At 47.2% G+C, this 19,109-nt stretch overlaps 1 protein-coding gene across 2 annotated transcripts in view; it reads left to right on the forward strand.

Annotated features, from left to right (window-relative positions):
• Positions 1-19,109, forward strand: part of LOC144177635 (nuclear factor NF-kappa-B p100 subunit-like) — a 184,530-nt gene that overhangs the window by 152,939 nt on the left and 12,482 nt on the right. For both annotated transcript variants that reach the window (XM_077705272.1, XM_077705273.1), the window contains exons 15-16: positions 6,450-6,619; positions 9,518-9,664. In XM_077705272.1, the coding sequence (XP_077561398.1) occupies positions 6,450-6,619; positions 9,518-9,664 (317 nt within the window). The remainder of the gene's footprint in view (positions 1-6,449; positions 6,620-9,517; positions 9,665-19,109) is intronic.

Here is a 19,109-nt window from a genome sequence, read left to right on the forward strand (position 1 = left end):
TGGAACTAATTTTACAGCTCATTAAACTTTGGTGGCACCAGTGGCAAGGAACCATTTTTAATGCCCATCTCAAACACCAAAGTTTAATAAGCTGTAAAATTAGTTCCGAGGGATGCATCAAAATACTTATTCCCTTATTGCACTCACCAGGGTTCATAGTGCTGGAAAATGTAAAGATTACAGTATTGTGACTAACACTGCTTTGTCTATTGTTCCTCAAAGAACTACTAATTATCTTGAATTATCTTGGTAACTAATTGGATTACTCAAAAAATAATGCCATATTTGAAATCAGTTGGAAAAAATCAGCAAGACTGACAAGTTTCACAGAGTTTACTTAACAATTAAAGGAAGCTGTTTGAACAGCAGTGTCCCCCCTTAATGGACTCGTGTCTGGGTCGTGTGCCATTTGTGAGGGTAGCACTTAATTTCAGACCTATTAGCTAGCCATTCACAAGCCTTACTGATGGTTAGCCACGTGCACTCACGCTAAACAATAAGCTGCTGTCAACATCAAATTCGGATGAGTTTTTTTAATTCTTCCACACATCTTGTGCGTACAGTTGCAAGTTATGCCAAGCCATCACTACGTGTTTGCAGAGTCACAGTGATTGAATGCAAACTTTGTGTGGGACTGAAATTTTTGGGTGATCTCGTGTGGACACCATGATTCGTTTAAGCGTTCTGATAGTGTTTTAAATTGCAAGGAAAATGGACTCATCCTGACCTCACCACGATATGAAGGCGCATTCGAATCCTGTGTCTAACTGTTTGTTGGCACTGAGAGTTACACCAATAGCTTTGTTGCTGCAAAAGTCAAGCAGTGCAGATTTCTGAATGATTTTTGCCCTGTGAAATTTCAATCTTAAAGAGACACTGAAGACAACCAGCAAGTTGGTTTCAAACCAAAGTCTGACCTTCCCATAGCCATTTGAGCATTGATTCAGTGCAAAAAGATGCCTTAATTGCTGAGAAAGTGCTAATCAAACGTTGATCAAACATGATGCAAACAGCGGCTGCAGCCGCTGTTTGTGTAACAGTAATCTGGAAGTAAGTGAGGCAGTGGTGACGTACCGAGCGGTTTGGTCAGTTTTGGTCAAATCGCTCGTGTGTTAAGGCCGACCTCCATGCAGCGAAGTTTCTCGGCGAACTTGGCGCGGCGGACGCCGTGGTTTGACGTGCCGCTCAGTTTTTGTCCACCCCAACCTCCATGCAACATGACCCGGCGAACGCCGCCGATGGAAGACAGGACAGGAAGTACAACGAAGTACGAGGCTGTGATTGGCTGCGGCCTCAAAATGCAGTTTGCCGCTTCCGGTCGCGTTCGCCGCCGCGCGTTCGACATCTAGCTCGCGTAGATCGCCGACAAACAGCCGTATTTTCGACGCCGGTTCGCCTACATTTCGCTGCATGGAGGTCGGCCTTTACTCCCACGTCCTTTTCAGCTCCAGACCACTGAGCAAAATGGTCCTTCACGGGACCCGCGATCAGTATTGACGCTTTGTTGAGAAAAAACATATTGTCCTTTTAAGGCCTTATAAATGTTGGCGTCGAACCAACCGCTCATGCGTAGCTCGCGCGCTTCCTCGAAGAGCAGTACCGCCGCCCCAAGTTTGGACAAGTAGCGCCATCCAGTGGCAACCAGGGAGGACATTTCTCACGCCAGATGTTTTAACCCCTTCTGGTGCAAGTTGCATGGCACAGCCAGTGGCGGCAGCACCTGTCTTCGCATTTTCTCTATTTTATACCTTATTTTAAAATTAAGTTATGCGTATGAGCGGTATATTCGTATTCTTGGTGAGCTAATCTATCGTTCTAGAGCAACCTGTATTAGTTTGACTTTAGTGTACTTTTAACAGAGAAGCCCTAATCTTCCTGACAGCAATTACAGCTTGCTTTGAAAACAAAACCACATAGCAAATGATTTTAGCATTCAGATACCGAGTCAGGGAAGGGCTGCAAAAATATAGAAGAGTTGTAAACTAGTAGAACTTGAAAGAAAGCATAGCGGTGAGAAAAGAGTATCAACATTTATAAAATGTCTCTCGTAATTGGTGCAATCATATTCCAAAACAAATTTTTGTTGAAAAATCTCATTAACACAAAAAATACCAGACATTTACTTGTGTGAAAGCAATGGTAGAGTCTTCCAATGAACATTTATGTTTTTTCGAGTTCGCACCACTACTGCTGTGGTCAATTCGACAAGGGACCACAGGGAACCACCATGGGGACTCCCAGATTTGTTTTTAGTATACCTACCCTAGCTTCTACTCTGATGAAAGTCAGCTTTTGTTTTGTCGTAAATGACTAGGCATGTGCAGATAGGGATTTTTGCCTTCGAAATGAATACAAAATTGAATAATGATTTTCTTTGACAATTTTCTAAATGATTTGTAATTCCAATAGTCGCAACTGGCGTCTTTGAAAATCGTTTCGCATTAACTGCACTGGGCAGCAGTCCAACTGAGGATTTCCTGGAAGTAGCTAGAAATTGTGTTCCAAGGCACAGCACTATCACTGTAATCGGGAAGAGCTCCCACTACTACTGTAATACAGTGCGGTGACCACCCATGCGTGCATCAATTAAGCACACACATGGAGAAGAGAGACAGTTCACAGTTCCTCAAGTTTTTTAGTGAGCCAACTGCAACGCAGGTAGTTTATGTTAGCCTCACATGGGTGTCGCAAAAAGATGGCTCCTGGTCTAGTGCCCTGAAACAGAAACTATGGTATTTGGATTTTCTTTCTCAGCCCTGTCTTGTTTCTTTTTTTTTTTCTGTGTGGTTCACTCACGTATATCGAAAATGTAAAACTAACGAGCCCCTCTGCTAGTTCATATTCAGTTGCATGTGAGTGCGCCAGAACACACCCACAAAGTAGACGCGCCCCTCATATTGGTCATCAGAGTTCCAGATTTTTGTTTTTTTACTCTGTGCCCAACAAGGGTGCCACCCTTGTTGACTGGAAAAATGCAGCTAAAATGGGCATGAAAGCCGCTACGCCTGCTATGCAAAGTGCCCGCAATGCAAAGTACCCACAGTTTGTGAAGAACACTGCTGCATCAGCCAGTTCTGCCCACTGGCCGTGCCTGTTTTTACCTTCGACACCCTCTTCTTCAGTGCAGCAATGCCTGACTTTCAAATGGCCAGGCCAGGGTGGGGAAGTAGATAAGACTGGACCTGCGTTTGAAACTCGAGCTGTAGGAAAAAAAATTAAAGGTCACGCTTCAAACACGGCATTTTTGTTTTTGGTTTTTGTTGTGACTTAGTAAGATTTTACACGGTGCTCAATCGGGTTCAAGGCATAAGCGCTTGGTATCACTTCAATCATATTTAAGGCAGACGCATGGCAAATATTACCAAAAAGAAAAAAAAAAAGCAGTCTAAGCCTTGCCTTGTGCAGAGAATTAATGCTCCCCACACATGCCACGTTCTTCACCAGCAAAGAAAGCAGCCGTTCTTCGTTTGGGCCGAATACGTCAAAAATTTGGAATATGTACTCAAATTCTGATCAAAGAATATATCAAATAATATTTGAGAAAATAAAAGAAAATCAGGCACCCTTTCGTCTAACGCCGACGATGGTTGAATGCGAAGCTTTCTCGGGACGAATCGCCGTCATCTTTACACGGTGGTGTGCAGGATTTTTCTGTCTAATTTTGCACATCCATACACCCCTCTCCAAATCCGAACTGCTTTGACCATGTCGAAATAGAGCAACCCAATAGATGCTGGCTTCATAACGCGAGGGACCCATGCTCGATTCCTGCCACCGGAAACGTTTTTTATTTTCTTTCACTTCACCCGTTTTCGCATTACAGACCCCATCAGCGAGAACACTACAGCTTTGCTTTAATATCATACATGCCTATAAATTGGCACTGCTACAATGCAGATAGTCAGCAGCAAGAACAAGATGGGGACAAGAAAAAAGCATGACTTCAACTCAGTGACAAGTAGAATGGAAACAAAAATTCGTAGGTGATAAAAAAAAAGTGCATGATCTTGCCAACTCTGCATCCTTGCTGTCGATATGACAAAGCTGAGCTGTGAGCAGAAATTGACCCCAAATCAGGTAGCTGCTATTCTGTTGAATGTTTTCCCTAATTTGCCTCTGAAATTTTCTAGTGTTTGAAGCTATTAAAGTAGGTTATATCTGGCAAATGCGGTGTATGTAAGCGATTTGTGCCATTTCGTGTGTTCCACAAGCTACCACCAGATTTCAACTTCCACGTCATTTCTAGATTCACCCGGGAATAAAGTCCCAAGTCCCTTTTTCTCACTTCAAGCCTATAAGAATTGTATGTTACAGTCCAGCCCTGTCTGCAAAACTACTTTTGCTATAGTGCTATACCACATTTTCTAGAGTTGTTTTGGCCCCCATGGAATTTTTGCAGCAGCCTTTGGCTAGCTATACCATTACAGTCGAGCATTTTTGTGCTAGCTACTGTCAAACAAGCAAGCTTAGCAAAGGAGCCATGAAGACAAAACACAAGTTTGTGTTATTCGAAATATTTCGTGTTTTATAGTGCCCCCAGCACTTGTCAGAATGCAAACGAGGCTTTATTCACAGAGACATTAATTAATTTAAGGTAAAATTTTGATTTTCCTGCTAAATCATGCGTTTTTGTAATCTGAAATGACATCACAGGGCCTTGTTTACCATTAGTGAACCTAGATGGCGCCACCACACCGCGCCAAGCCGTTTTCTTTATTTGGTTTGTTTGTGAACGTATTTGTACCTGGCTTGTTTTGTTCATGGAGACAATCGTTTCGTGAAACATGGTGCTCGCTCAACAAATACGGTCACGTAAGGCATCGTCGCTTGCGTCAATCGGTCAGTGCCGTCTGAAACAACCCCAAAGCCCCGCAGTCCTCTGCAGCTAAACCAAGCATAGCGCACGCAGTACCAACAGCAGCATACGCATAGGTACTTCTATGTTTACGTGTGCTTTCGTAACTTCACTGTTTGTCCCACCATTCCTAGGGCTTTAAAAAGAATGTGCTCTAAATTTAAGCGCAAATAGCTCGTTCGGCAACCTTATAAGCTCTGCCTAATTTGCATTTGCTTTTGCCGGCCTCCGCCAATTGCAGAGCTGTCTGGTATGACATAGGTTCTGTTGCGAGAAATGAGCTGGTGGGTCACATGGCCATTCCTTTTTTTCCTAATTATGTAGCTTATTTGAGCGAAGTTTACGTCAAAAATGGTGTCAATATGATTCTAACGAGGCAATCTTTTGAATGAACCAAACTTGTGTTTTCTCTTCATAAGAGCCAATGAGCTTGGTCTTACACAGAGTACCTGCCTGGTGCTTAGAGCATGCTGGGTTGAATGATTTCGTGTGTCAACACATGCGGTAGTTTCTCTTTATTGTATCCCTGCATTGCACACAAGTACAGGCATAATTAGTCGGCGATGTCTGGATGTAGCTTGTAAAAAAATTTGGTACTGCAGTGGGTAGTTTATTTTATTCATTTATTAAATACTGCAGGCTTGACAGCCCAAGCAGGAGTCAGGCGAAGCAGAAATATTCTCCAAAAAGTACTCAGAAACAGAGGCAAAATAAAACAAGACTTTAACCACCTAGCTGTGGTTAAATGCGGCCAAAACTAGTTTTTAAAGCTTTTCGATTACCAAAGTCATTGCTGCCATCCGATGACTCCTGAGGTTCTGAGGTTGACACTGCTGCATGCTGAAGTCACCTCTGTGCCCGTTCCTTTGCCCTGTGCTGCCACCTGAGTGTTTTGCAGGATGTCAATTGTTGCCTCATTTCAAGCTTTTGCAGGCAAACCATTACTCTCTCTCTCTCTCTCTCTCTCTCTCTCTCTCTCTCTCTCTCTCTCTCTCTCTCTCTCTCTCTCTCTCTCTCTCTCTCTCTCTCTCTCTCTCTCTCTCTCTCTCTCTCTCTCTCTCTCTCTCTCTCTCTCTCTCTCTCTCTCTCTCTCTCTCTCTCTCTCTCTCTCTCTCTCTCTCTCTCTCTCTCGTGGTCACATTATTCAGTACTGAAAGCAGTGCACATTCACTGTTGTTTCCTTTTTCTGCACTCCTGTTAGCTGCTTGGAGAAGTGTATGGTAAGGATATGTGTGCTAGCTGGATCTGCAAGGCCAGTGCATGCCTGCTGCAAACTGCCGCTGCCTCAATTCTGAAAATATCTTGCCCACAACGGGTAGTAAAACGCCTGTCTTAGACATCTGAAACACGATAAACTTGCTGTTGGTATGCTTAGGGTGCTAGTGAATAAAGGGTGCGAAACTATTTTTCCGGGGTGGGAAACAATGGAATAAAGACAACAGCTGCATTCGGTGTTTTTTTTGTTTTTTTTCTGCTCAATTGGTTGCATCGCAGTCTAGCTTCGTCCGTGTGTTCGCCTTGTGGCCCAGGCACGCTCCAGACGAGAGAAAAAACCTTGCACCCCCTAGCTTCATGACGACTGTTCCCTCCACAGGAAAAACCGCCTTGCACGTGGCTGTGGAAAAGCGCGACAGGGCTGCCTTGTTGACTCTGTGCGAGGCAGGTGCTGATGTCAATGCCACTGTGGCTGCCACGGGAGAGACAGCCCTGCATTTGGCCATAGCAAAAGACTTCACCGATGGCGTTGCCCTTCTGCTCCAACAGGTATGCTGTCAAATTACTCTTGAACTGATGCGGAAGCGGTCTATTCAGGACCCTCGGGGAATTTCTCGTCTTCTGACGCCTGGAAGCACCCCTACTTCGACAATTGCGCAATCATTCAGTGCTGTCAAAACTGGTATCGCAGTTTTGTTGACACCAGAAGCGAACTGTAGATAGTGCTTAGAGTTTAGCAACACTGCCATCAATCCCAGCTGTCAAAAAAGGGCGATCGACATTTGCATGATCAGTTACCGATTGCTGTCAAATTTGTGCTGGGAAATTCAACATCAAGGCTTGACTGAGAATGGTCATTGTTGTATTTCTTCGTGATAATGTTCAGCAACTTCTTTGTTCCAGTGCTTTCCCACATTATCTCCCACTGTGGGTAGGTCTGGAGCAGATGCTGCTTGACTTCCTCTCCCTCATCAAGCATTATGATGCAGTGGAGGTAGGATGTGCCATTGCTTCTGATAGTATGTTACGATGCTCTTGTAGTTGGTGAGTGGGGTGGGTTGATCTGGTTGCTTTTCCGGATCTTCATCCCCCAAGCCGCGGCACGAGCATCGGCTTCTTCACGTGCCAAGTGATAGGCTTGGGCGTTACCCCTCAATTCAATCTGAGTAAGGAACACAGTCCAGATGATGCTGACGGTCTTTGTCCCTTCATGTGGTGGGTGGGTGTCGAAGATGTGGTGAGCCTCAGCGCAAATGCTGCCGTCTTGAGAGTGGGTGAAGGTGTAACGAGGTAGCTGGGTGATGGCCAGAGCACTATCCACCTGCTCACCAATCGTAACTTCTCCTCCCATAGTGTTGTGTAAAGGTGTGACTTGAGCATTGTCTTCCCTAATGCATGCCACAGCTACCACTTCATTGGCGCTGACCAGGGCTGCGTCCGTGTAGGCTACTATACTCAAGCATCTTGTTGAGCGCTTTCACACATGCTTCTCGCCTGCTCCTGTGCTGTGCATGTGCATGTTCTTGGGAATTGGGCAGATAAGGGACCTTCAGACGGGCTGTGTTTGCTGGGGTGCTTCCCCACTGGGGTCGGGGTTGAGATTGAGTTGAGATGCATGCCTTTACTGTGGGTGTTTTGCCTAGTTTGCTAGTTAGTGGACATGGTGGGCCTCAAGAAGTTCGTTGAGGGTCCTGTGGGTGCACATCTCCATGAATCTTTACATAGACAATGAGGCTGGAAAGTGTAGGGCTCTCTTGGTGGATTTCCAGATGGCAGTTTCCAGTTGGGCTCCTTTTTCTCTGAGGATATTGTCGTAGCCATGTGGACCACATAGAATGTGGTTGCGCTAGGCAAAGGATGTGTGCCTCCCGCGGCCCCCTCTGTCTAGTGGTTACTGTGTGGATTGTGTGGCCTAGTTGGTCCAATTGTTGCTTGTGTAAGCTTATTTGATGAGTCCATTTGTTGTTGGCTTGTGTGTGGAGACCGAGGATCTGGACTGGCTGTATGTCAGGTGTAAATTTTGGCCTTTGTTGGTACAGATGACTTATTGGACTGTGGAGTGAGAATTGCCTTATTTTATGAAGGGTGGTGCTGTCTTGTGTCGCGCGACTGGTGCCGCGTGAGCGTGCGGGAGCACGAGTGGCCCCGGCCCGCAGTAAGAGCCGATGCGCACGACAGCTGCTCAGCTGACAAAAGAAGTCCCCCACTTTATTTGGGGCAGAATATGTACAAAATAAGTGGCGCCACACGCTAGTGGCAGCCTAACTAAATGGCTGAAGGGTGGCGACCTCTACATCTTCCCCTTTGAGGACCAAACGGAAGAGGGAGGACACCAGACACTGCACGTCACAAGTTCAGGTGGTCCGGAGGCACAACACGGCGGCCATGACCAGAAGCTTACTAACCACTCAGATTTTGAGATTTTACAAGCTGAACTTGCAAAAATATAGTCACAGCCAGTCACAGCAAAATCTGTAGAAAGAAGCGGAGCTCAGAAAAGCAAATTAGTCGAGAAGCTCACAATCTTCTTCAGCCAGAGAGTAGATGGAGCCTGCTAGCGCACTAGAGTGTCCGACTTCTTGTTCAAGGGACCCTGCAACACTTACCATCGACTACTCGGATTGTATTTAGGAGTAGAGTAAAGTCTATTGTCCCAGCATTCTCCACCCACAAGAATTATGAAAATCCGTTCTCTATCACCGAAACTACGCGCGATGAGAAATTGCGCATAATTGTTCCCTCTCAACTCGGCCGCGGACAACGCGACGAAAGCTGCGCACTCTCTTCCAAAGAGGGGGGCGGCTCGTGGCTAAGGTGGCTAGAATATCGTGGCGTTCTGTTTGGCATCCTTCGGTATATCCCATGCCAGGGAGTTTTGTCCTTTTCTCTGCAATGTGGAGGGGTCTATTTCCGGTCTGGTGGCACAAGAAAGCAGGCATGGCTGCCTGCTCGCAAGCACGCGCTCAGGCTGGTAGGGCGTTTTTGAAGCAATAAAAGTTTGTTGTCGAGTGGGCTCGTTGAAAGGGGAGTATTGAGTTCGTCACTCAGACTCCGCGCATACTCAAAGCACACAAGAAACAAGAAAACTATGCGTACAAGCTCAGGAATAGAGCGATTGGTACACAGTGCCAATGACGGCGGATCATCACAGAAAATGCGAGAAATAAGCTGCGAAGTTGATTAGCGACAGCCAATAGGACAGCCATGGCCCAAATGACGTCGTTTAGGCCATGTCTTAATGAGGAGAATTGATGAGAGCGCGGTTGGTTTTTCCGTGTCTTTCACGGTGATTTGTGCGCTTACCGCTTTACGTGCACATGTAATATTTGGCTCAGGTATTCCTTGCTGTGTAATCTAAACGTCACTCAGGTTTAGTTGCACTGCACAAATAGTGTTGCAGGGTCCCTTTCAAAATACTAATGCATGCACTGCTGTTCCTTGCTGCAGGAGAACATTGACGTGGTGGCCCTCAACCGTGAGAACCTCGATGCCCTGAACCTGGCCATTAACCTGGAGCAAACAGATATTGTGCGCCTGCTGCTTGCTCACGCTGACAACCTTGTCCAAGAGAAGACTGCTGACCAGTGCCTTAAGGTGAGCTGGCACGTTTAGAGTTTGTTTTGTGCCTATCAATCTCAACAGTGGGAGAGTCGAAAATGTGAGCTGCATACCGAGCAAAATGCATATTGAGCCCATTAGAAAGAAGAAAGAAAGATCCCTTCTGACTTTAATATGACCCGGGGAAAAAAAGAGGGGAAAGTAGAGCCAAAGAATTGGCCGCGTATCCGCTTTCTTCGTGGAAAATGATGTCAATAGATGATATTGTTTCTGCCTCCCATGCCACGTAATGCTCCTCCTTATGCCTTCCCCTCTCCCACTGTCTCTCCTTCCTTCCCATATCTCCCCCCACCTTTTTTTGTTCTGCCTCTCTTCCCATCCACCTCCTTCACCCTTTCCTCCCCTTCTTTCCTCCCCCCCCCCATGTTCTCCTACCTCTTCCCTACCCGTCTCTCTTTTCCCCCTCCCATTCTTCCTTTCCCCATTCTTACTCCCCCACCGGTCTCCACTTCGTCTCTCTGTCTCACCACTCTTCTCCTTGGCAGCCCCCTTCCACTCCAGCTGCTCTTCTTTTTCAGTCCTCGCTTCCCCGTCATTCATTTTCCACTCCCTCATTTTATCTCACTGTCCTCCTCACCTTCCCTTTCCGTGTGCAGCTCCTCCTTCTTGGGTCGTTAATCCACCCCTTGGCAATGCAACACACAAATGACCCAAGGCTAGGACACTAGTTGGCCACAAGTGGATCACTGGTAACCCACAGGCGGGACCCTGATTGGTCAGCACTGGTGGATATTGGTCAGCACCCATCAATCGCCCGTGAGCTGATGACAAGCCAGCGAGCAGGCCCAGCAGTAACATTTCTGCCTTATTCTGGTGGCAGACGGACAGACCAAAATTTGTCCATTTAGCTAGCCCAAGAAAGTACTATCACTTTTAAAAGCAAAAAGATGATCAAAGGGATTGCACAGGCATTCCATCTGCACCCCTTCAGCCATGTGTGTGGTGACATCACCTGTTGTTCAGAAACACCCTCACCAACTGCCAGGCATATTCCACCGCATTGCACACTGTGCATTTCAGTGTGCTACAAAGCAAAAGCCAGAAGCTTTCCCAGAACAGCAAATCATTGGCAGTGTTCTGAGGCCAACCTGTGTCATTCATCAGGGCAGCTATACACAGTAACAGCTGCTTACGTGGGGTACGTCTCAACCTTGGTTGTTGTGCAGCGTGAAGACGTCACTTCAATCATGGGCACCTTGAAATGCACTGTGAAATGTTGAATGGCCGCAGGATAAGAGCTTAGCATGTTGAGAGGGAAATTGCAGTTCTAGGAGCCAGCTGCTCAAACATCGCAGGATTTTTTCATTCTGCCATTTTGATGGATGAATATTATTTGGTATTAAAACAAGACAAGGCAGTAAACACGTTTGACAGATGGTCATTCTCACCGAGGCTAATGTGGGGAAAGGTGTTTTTTTCTGCCAGCAGTTGGCAGTTGCCAGTGCAAGTGCAACCACAGCGGGCCGGAGGTTGCTTACTACAGCACCGCTACTACAGTTGAACCTCGTTATAAGAGACACTGATGTAAGAGACAAATGGGTATAAGAGACACTATTCACCCACATGGTTGGCTGCCCTATCTTTCCCATTAAATTGACCTCTTTTATAACAGACATCGGATGCAGAAGACAGTTGGTTATGAGGGACAAGTCATCCTTCAACTTTAATCAATAATCTTGCTTGTAACAGACATTTTAACTTCAGATGCACTGCCACCAGTCACTAATTGCAGTTGCTTCCATTCTGGAAACACAGGTGGATGACAGACGCCTGCAGTCACTATTTATTATACCTTCAGCAAACACAAAGTGGTTCAGTCAGCTATGAAATGACGATGAGAAGCCCTGCCAATGAAAATGCAACTTACAGAAGTAGTTGAAGCTTGCTGCCATCCATTGGAGCGCGACCGCACATGCGGGCTCTCCCACTCGCGTAGCTCCCAATCGAAGCATCGCAGATGTTGAGTCCTGCAAGCGTAATGAATAGCCTGAACACACAGCAGAAGAAGCTGTGCACTATGGCTATTCATCAGGCTTGTGAACTCAACATCTACGATTCATCTTCCACAAACAGTGAAAGAAGAGAAAGCTTGTAGAATCGGTTGTAAAAAACAGTGTAAGTACAGTCATGAAGCAAACAAAGATTCAGAACTGTTTCATAAATTTTGGGGCCAAACATAAATTAGAATGAATCTTTTGAAACATGCTGTAGCGTTCTTTTGAGCTTTTTTTTTAGTCATATGGTGCCCACATTGAACTAGGGTCTGATTAGTAAGTGAAAACATGGTTCTCTGCTTATAAGAGACATCTCATATAAGAGACAGAAACTGCTCCCCGGTACGTGTCTCTTATTAAGGGGTTCAACTGTACCATCATTATCCACCTTTGGCAGGGGTCGTGTCCTTTTCAGTTGCGGAAACCTTTGCTTTAATGCAGGATGCCAACGTCAGTGTGGTGCCAGTTGGCACACGGTCCATACACCCACTGTGTTGCTTTGTGCAGCGCACAGTTGGCATTCGAGACTGGTCCTTTTTTCTCTCTGAAGGTTGGTCAGTGCCACTGTAATTAATGAAATTTTCGCACACCAAATGCAAGTGGAGCTATCAGCAGGGTTCGCACAGGTCCTTGAAAACCTTGAAAACCCTTGAATTTAGAAGTGTCAATTTCAAGGCCTGGAAAGTCCTGGAATTTTTACATGGTCCTTGAAAACCTTTGATTTTTCCGGAGAGAATCATTGGCCCTGTCTTTTCACAAGAATTTCAAGTGTTTGTCATGGATTTTAGGTGTTAACAAATGTAAAGAAACATTGTAACAATCAAGTTTCAGTGTATTGTATGAAATTATAAGATTGGTGGATTTTCATTATTACAAGGCAACATTGGGAGCAGGCACTTGTCAATCGAATCCATATCACGATACATATAAAAGCCAGCTTCTGTTCTCTATCTTGCATCTAGTCTGTGGACGCTTGCTCATTGCATGTTTACTGTGCCTCATACGCTCCATCTACGTTTGCTTTTACGTGCAAATGGTGGACGTGTACATAGTTCATCCTGTCTTGAAGCAACACTTTCTCGATTTAATTTCAGCTGATACTCTTGCTGACCAAGCAGGAGATGCAGGCAACATTAACTAAGTTTTTAAATCAAACAGCCTCAAAAAAACACAAAGAAAATGAAAAACCTGTAAATACCAGCAATAAAATAAAAAAATAAAGCTGGGGGAGCATTTACGAACCCGTTAGCACCTATCTAGATGTGCACTAATGTGCTTAGGTATTGTGGAATAAAAACTTTTGCATTGTGTTGGAAAAGTTATAAATAATCCCAGATAAAACATTAGATGGGGACCTTGAAAATGTGTTTTCTGGTCCTTGAAAGTCCTTGAAAACCCTTGAATTTTTGCTTTTGAAGCCTGTGCGAACCCTGTATCAGACAGCTGTGTAGGTGGTACAGAAGCGACTAGAGCAAAAAGAAAAAGCTTGCTTGCAGTGACAAGATTAGGGTTTAACAGCTGCATGGGGAAAGGTTTCTTTTCTGCTCCCCTTTTTACAGTGAAGGTGTATACAGTCGAATCCCGCTTCAACGAAATTGACGGGACGCGCAAAAAATTTCGTTGAAGCGAAAATTCGTTGAGGCGAAATCCGCCCCAACACACCACGGAAAGGCCCGAAAAATAGCCCCGTATGTTTCCGCATCATTGGCAGCAAAAAAATAATGTTTAGAAAAAGGAGTGACGCGCAATAACGTCACGTTTATTCGGATAACAAACATACCAATGGTTATCTGTGCTCACTGCACGCAAAGAAGGCGTTACGGAGGGGGGTGAAGAAAAGCAGGCGGAAAACGTATTGCTGCACAAGGCGTGCCCACCGAGCTGATTACTTTCAGATAGCTGCTAGGCCGTCGGAAGCCCCCCTCGCTTGTGGCAGGAGCAGTGGCGTTAGGGTGGCTAGAATGGGTAGGTGTGATGACCGGCCAGGAAAAGCTGGCCCCCGTTCGCGTGAATGCCGCGCGGCGGCGCTGTCGTCAGGGGCGCCGTCAGCTCGCGCGGCCGTTCTGGCCGTTCTCCGTGCTACGCGTCTCTGCCACGACCCGGCGGGGACGCGTTACTGAGCTCTGGCTATTGTAGCTAATACCGCAGTTCCTTAGACAAGGCAAGGCTTGTGTTGCGCTACCGCTAACATGGGGTTTTCGACACGGCTAAATACATTCGAGTTTTAAGCTGCCAGAAAGCAAGCAGGCGCTTGAGAAATGCCACATTAAAGCCGCTGAGCGGGAGCTTATGTGTGCTACAGGGCTTTTTGCAGGGCTTATGTGAAATATTGTGTTTTTTCTTCGAGGTGAGCGCTATATAATTGCTAGGATCACGCGGCATGTTTATTCTTGCCACTCGTATTTTTTTGTTGCTGTTGGTGGTGGTGGTGGTGGTGGGCGTAATTGCGTACGAAAGTAGATAACTTCGTTTACACCAGCCAAATCAACATGAAATTGTGGCATACGTCCTAATGCAACGTCCTGGAGTCATTTCATTCCCAATGTAGTTCGAAAACCAAACAAAAAGATGCAACATGTTCCTAGCCGAGCAAACTTTATTGCGTGGAGCAGAATGCAGTTCAGTTCTGCTGCTTCTTTCACGTTAGCCAAGCCTTTTTTTTTTTTTTGCTGTTGCTCTAGTTTGTTTTGTAATCAAAATGCAAATAATAATGAACGATGTGTAGCACAGAATAAGCGCTGCCGCTTCAGATGTGTAGCAGCATTGTTTTTAGTTGTACCACGTACTAGATTTAGTCGCGGTAAAATAGTACATTCAAAACTCGATCTAATGAACAAATTCTGATTAATTCTTTTACGAACTCGAACTAACGAAGTAGATTCCCCGCCTCCTCCCGGTTTAACGAAGAATTTCGAGCAACAGACATATCTAATATTGAGAAATTTCGAATGTGTTCGGACAGAACACCACGAAGATGATTGGGCCACGTCAGAAAAAAAGAGGCATTTGTTTTCACGGAACTTTATGTGACAAATTACTCAACAATCTCGTGGTGCATGGCGTCCTGGCCAGCACGCTTCCCACAATCTTGAAGGGAAATGACGCCATCATTCATGCCAATTCTTCTGGAATAGCGTCGAAGAAAAATAACCTCAAGGACACATATATCCTGCACGAGAAACTGGAGGAAGCCCTGTTTACATGGTGCAAGGATATGAGAGTCAAGAACGGTCCGCTCAGCGGGGAGGTGGTACAACAGAAAGCGCTGTGTTTCGCGTGACTGCTGGGGTGCGATGACTTCAAAAAGCCCCAGCTTGCTCATTATTTTCCCCGTGCACTTTTAGTGCATCGCTTAATTATCGTCAAGCGAGCTCCGTAGCTAGCCGCCACAATTACAATCTCATGGTAGCTGCTGGGATGCGACTCCCTTTAGACATGGAATTTATGAAATCAACTGCTTGGAAAATGACAGTCCCGATTTTACGAAGTTCCCGATTTAACGAAATACGCGCTTTTCGGTGACTGCGTTACATCGGGTTTTAACTGTATGACATGCTAGAACTACTCATGTAGTTCTAGCATGCTAGAACTACTACGCAAACAGCCCAATTGTCCTGAAGCGTCTTGTCGGCCTTCGGAATAGCACGCGACCACTTCAAAATCAGGTCCTGACACGTGGTTGCAAAAAAGAGGGACACTTTTTCGGAACAAGGTTTGTATCCGAAATCGCACAGCACGAAGCACCATCTCTGAGTTTTTTCTTTGAAGTAGAAGGCATATTCGCCACCGCACAGCGCAGTGCAGTTATACACGAAACATGCAATAATCTGCAGCCAAACACATAGTGACTAGTCTTACCCGCCACGGTGGCTCAGTGGCTAAGGCGTTGCGCTGCTGAGCACGAGGACGAGGGTTTGATTCCCCGCCGCTGCGGCCGCTTTTCTGATGGAGGCGAAAAGCAAAAAACGCCCGTGTGTACGAGATTTCGGCGCACGCTAAAGATCCCCAGGTGGTCAAAATTAATCCGGAGCCCGCCACTACGGCGCGCCTCACCGCCTCCGTTGCGTTGGCGCGTTATACCCAACAATCAATCAGCAACTAGTCCGCGCCCAGGCGCTGGTACAGAGGCTGGCCGCTGGACTGGCTTTCCCCCGCGGAAACGCTGACGGCGCCCCTGACGACAGCGCTCTGTTTTGCCCTAGCGGCAGGCACGCGCCGGGGGAACACCCGCTCTGCGGGAAAGGCGCCGCGGTCATCACACCTTCCCATTCTAGTGGCGTTATCTTATCCTCTGACGGCACGGCAGCTACTGACCTTGGCAGGCAAGACGCGCGCGCTTGCATTAAACATGACCGTGCGCTCGCGACTAAGATAGGATGACTTGGCTTCAAGACCAAACACGCAAACATGATTTTTGCTCTTGGCTATGAAGAATGGTAGAAGGAAAACGGCAAGGACAGCTGCTCACGAGCCACAACGCATACATGACGGCGCCGCGCTATTCGTGCGATTTCAATTGGATACAGATTGGCTGTAGCCATGGAGGCTGTAGCCACTGTAGCTCCGGCTTGGCGAACCGGGCCTGTGCCTCATGTAAAGACGGCCAGCCACATCGTTATCACCATCAAACAATGGCGTCCGCCTATGAGTTTTTTTTTTTTTTTGGTGCGTTGTGGGCACACCGCGCATGTTTTCGGTGAAACTAAGCTTCCTGAATGTTTAAAAAGTTACAAATAGCTGGCGCTATGCTTATTTTATTGTGAAATAATTGTTCAAACCCAGCCCAATTCATCGAAAATTTCGTTGAAGCGAAAGCAAGCCAGACAAATGGTTCGTTGTGGCGAGGACTTTGTTGCATTGACTTCTATGGCTAGCTGACGGGGAATTGGAAATATTTCGTTGAAGCGGAAATTTCGTTGAAGCGGACTTCGTTGTAGCGGGATTAGACTGTATGGCCAACCCGCCAGGTTTTTATTCCGGTAAAGCCGCTTTCCTCGGCACTGCCTCGCTGCTGTTCCTCGCTACCGCCGACTACCCTTTCACAAGTTTTATACCTCTCACCACCACCAATGTTTCTTTCACAAAATGTGCAATCAGCCGGTATCAGCAGTTGCACTTTTAATTCACTATGGGACGGATGCATGTCATTTGCTCAGAGGATCGGCGCTCACAGAAGTGCAAAGGGGTGCAAAAACAACGGAAAGCCACTGCCGTAGTACAAGCAATCACCGCTGTTTCCTTCTCTAGTTCTGCCTTCTCAAGCAGCCGCGATTCCCTCCCGGATGCAGAGCAACCAGCCCGCTTGGAACGCCGATGGGATCCAATAATTGTTTTTCAGCTTGGACACCTTTCAGAGCCACATTTTTCCCTGATGTCTTTCACGTCTAAGCACGCACACACCACTGGTTGCCAGTTTATGTGGGCGTAGAAGGGAATGGAGAAAGGGGGCATGCATGAGCACCTAGGCTACATGCCCTCACCAATGACATTCATTGTGCTTGTGGGAGATTTAATCGTTGGCGCTTCGCGGCTGAATGCGTGCAACCTGTCTGCCGTCCTCTGTGGTCTTGCTGTTTGGGTTGGTGTGTTATAAAGACACTAAGATGCCTACGATGTGGGAGGGACACGAACAGCCCCATGTTTGTCTGCTAGATAAAGCTCGAGTGAGTCCACATTTTAACTCACTATGGAATGAACGCGTGTTGTTTGCTCAGAGGAACAAGAGCAGGTATTGAAGCAGGGTCGTTGCATGCAGAAACGCGAATGGGCGCATAAACAATGGGAAGCTGCTGCCGCAGAATGTCCAGGTACTGCCATTACTGCCTCAAGTTCCATCTCGCTGTGAGGCAGGCACACGTGCTGCGGCGTGCCCCGGTCCTGAATGACCACGGACTGGAGATCATCGTCTACCAGCGGCTACCGGGTGCCGACTGCCCGCGGCCTTCCAGGACGTGAACGCCAATTTTGTGAGGCGGGAAGGAAAACCCCCTCTGCAGGTTCTTGAGTAGGGTGTGTTCGGTGTCAGCTGGAGCTAGCCACAGTCGCCAGTTAATCAGACGAGGGCGCTTTGAGAGGTTACAAAGAAAACATGTATTCTAGAACAAAGCACGACGCAGACAATAATACTTAGACGATAGACTACCAGAGAGCTAACAAAGCCCAAAACGTTTAACTAATGCACAGAAAAGCCTATAAATCTAAACGCCAGTAAAAAAAAAAGTGCCACAAAAAAGTTCATAACGAGTTCACTGTGACGTGGCGTAGTACTCGGGGCGTCGGGGTGTCGCGGTGCGTTGCGCTGAGGGCCGCGTCGGGAAGTCTCGCGTGCTGGGTTGTTGCCGATGCAGCTCTGTCGCTGCTCTTCCAGGAACGGTACTTGCAGGAACGGTCGTGGCCGGAGAGAGAGAGAGAGAGAAACGTTTATTTGAGCTTTCTAAAGTGGGAGTGGTTCCCTAGTCTGGGAATCCATCAAGTGAGCAGAGAGCCTTCGCTCCGGAACCTGGTCACCACCAGGCGCCATGTCACGGAAGGCCGCGGGCAGTCGGCACCCGGTAGCCGCCGGTAGACGATGATCTCCAGGCCGTGGTCATTCAGGACCGGGGCACGTTGCAGCGCGTGTGCCTGACACGGGCCAGGACACTGGGGAATAGGATGCTGGTCAGGGGAGGCCTTAGCGTCAGGTAGATCCCTCCGAGCTTGGGTCCCTGAGACCCGATGAGCTCTCGATCTGCGCCTGGATGCCGCTCTCCTCGAACCGTCCTCTCGGAACTCCTGCACTGCAATCACCCTCCTTCCTCGTTCCCATCTGGACTCGTCACCCCTCCGTTGTGGCCGGCTCTCATAGGCCACTCGCATTCACTGTCATCGGCTCGTGTGGCCTGCCACTTCTTCTTTTTCGGCACTGCCGAAACGAGGACAATCCCTTCATGGGCATGTGTCCGCGATGTCGTCGTCGTCGTCCCCGCCAACTGAGCGCTTCACCTTACACTCGCATAGCTCCGAATTCTACCAGATGAGGAGCAACTTGCCCGCTTGGAATGCCGATTTAAGCATATAACTCCTTAAAATGGTTGCAGCGCAAAAACGACGACGGACGAGTGAGGAACAAACGGGACGAGCGCTCGTCCCGTTTGTTCCTCACTCGTCCGTCGTCGTTTTTGCGCTGCAATCATTTTAACTATGTACCAACAAGCCCAACTGGTTCTCAATATAACTCCTGTTTAGCTAGGAGGGCTTTCGGAGTGTAATTTTAAGCCAGTGTCTTTAAGTCTAAGCAGGCGCACATCACCAGTTTTCCAGATTGCGTGTGTACAGGGCTTGGGGCAGCGGGAGAGGGCCTGCATGCACAGCTAAGCTTCATGCTCTCACCGATGACATGCCTGATGTGCTGGTGTGAGATTTGAACGTGGACGTCTCATGGCCCGATG

Source organism: Haemaphysalis longicornis, unplaced genomic scaffold (assembly GCF_048455015.1).
Source record: "Haemaphysalis longicornis isolate Haplotype H1 unplaced genomic scaffold, Haemaphysalis longicornis Haplotype H1 scaffold_1, whole genome shotgun sequence".
NCBI classification, from domain to species: Eukaryota; Metazoa; Arthropoda; class Arachnida; order Ixodida; family Ixodidae; genus Haemaphysalis; species Haemaphysalis longicornis.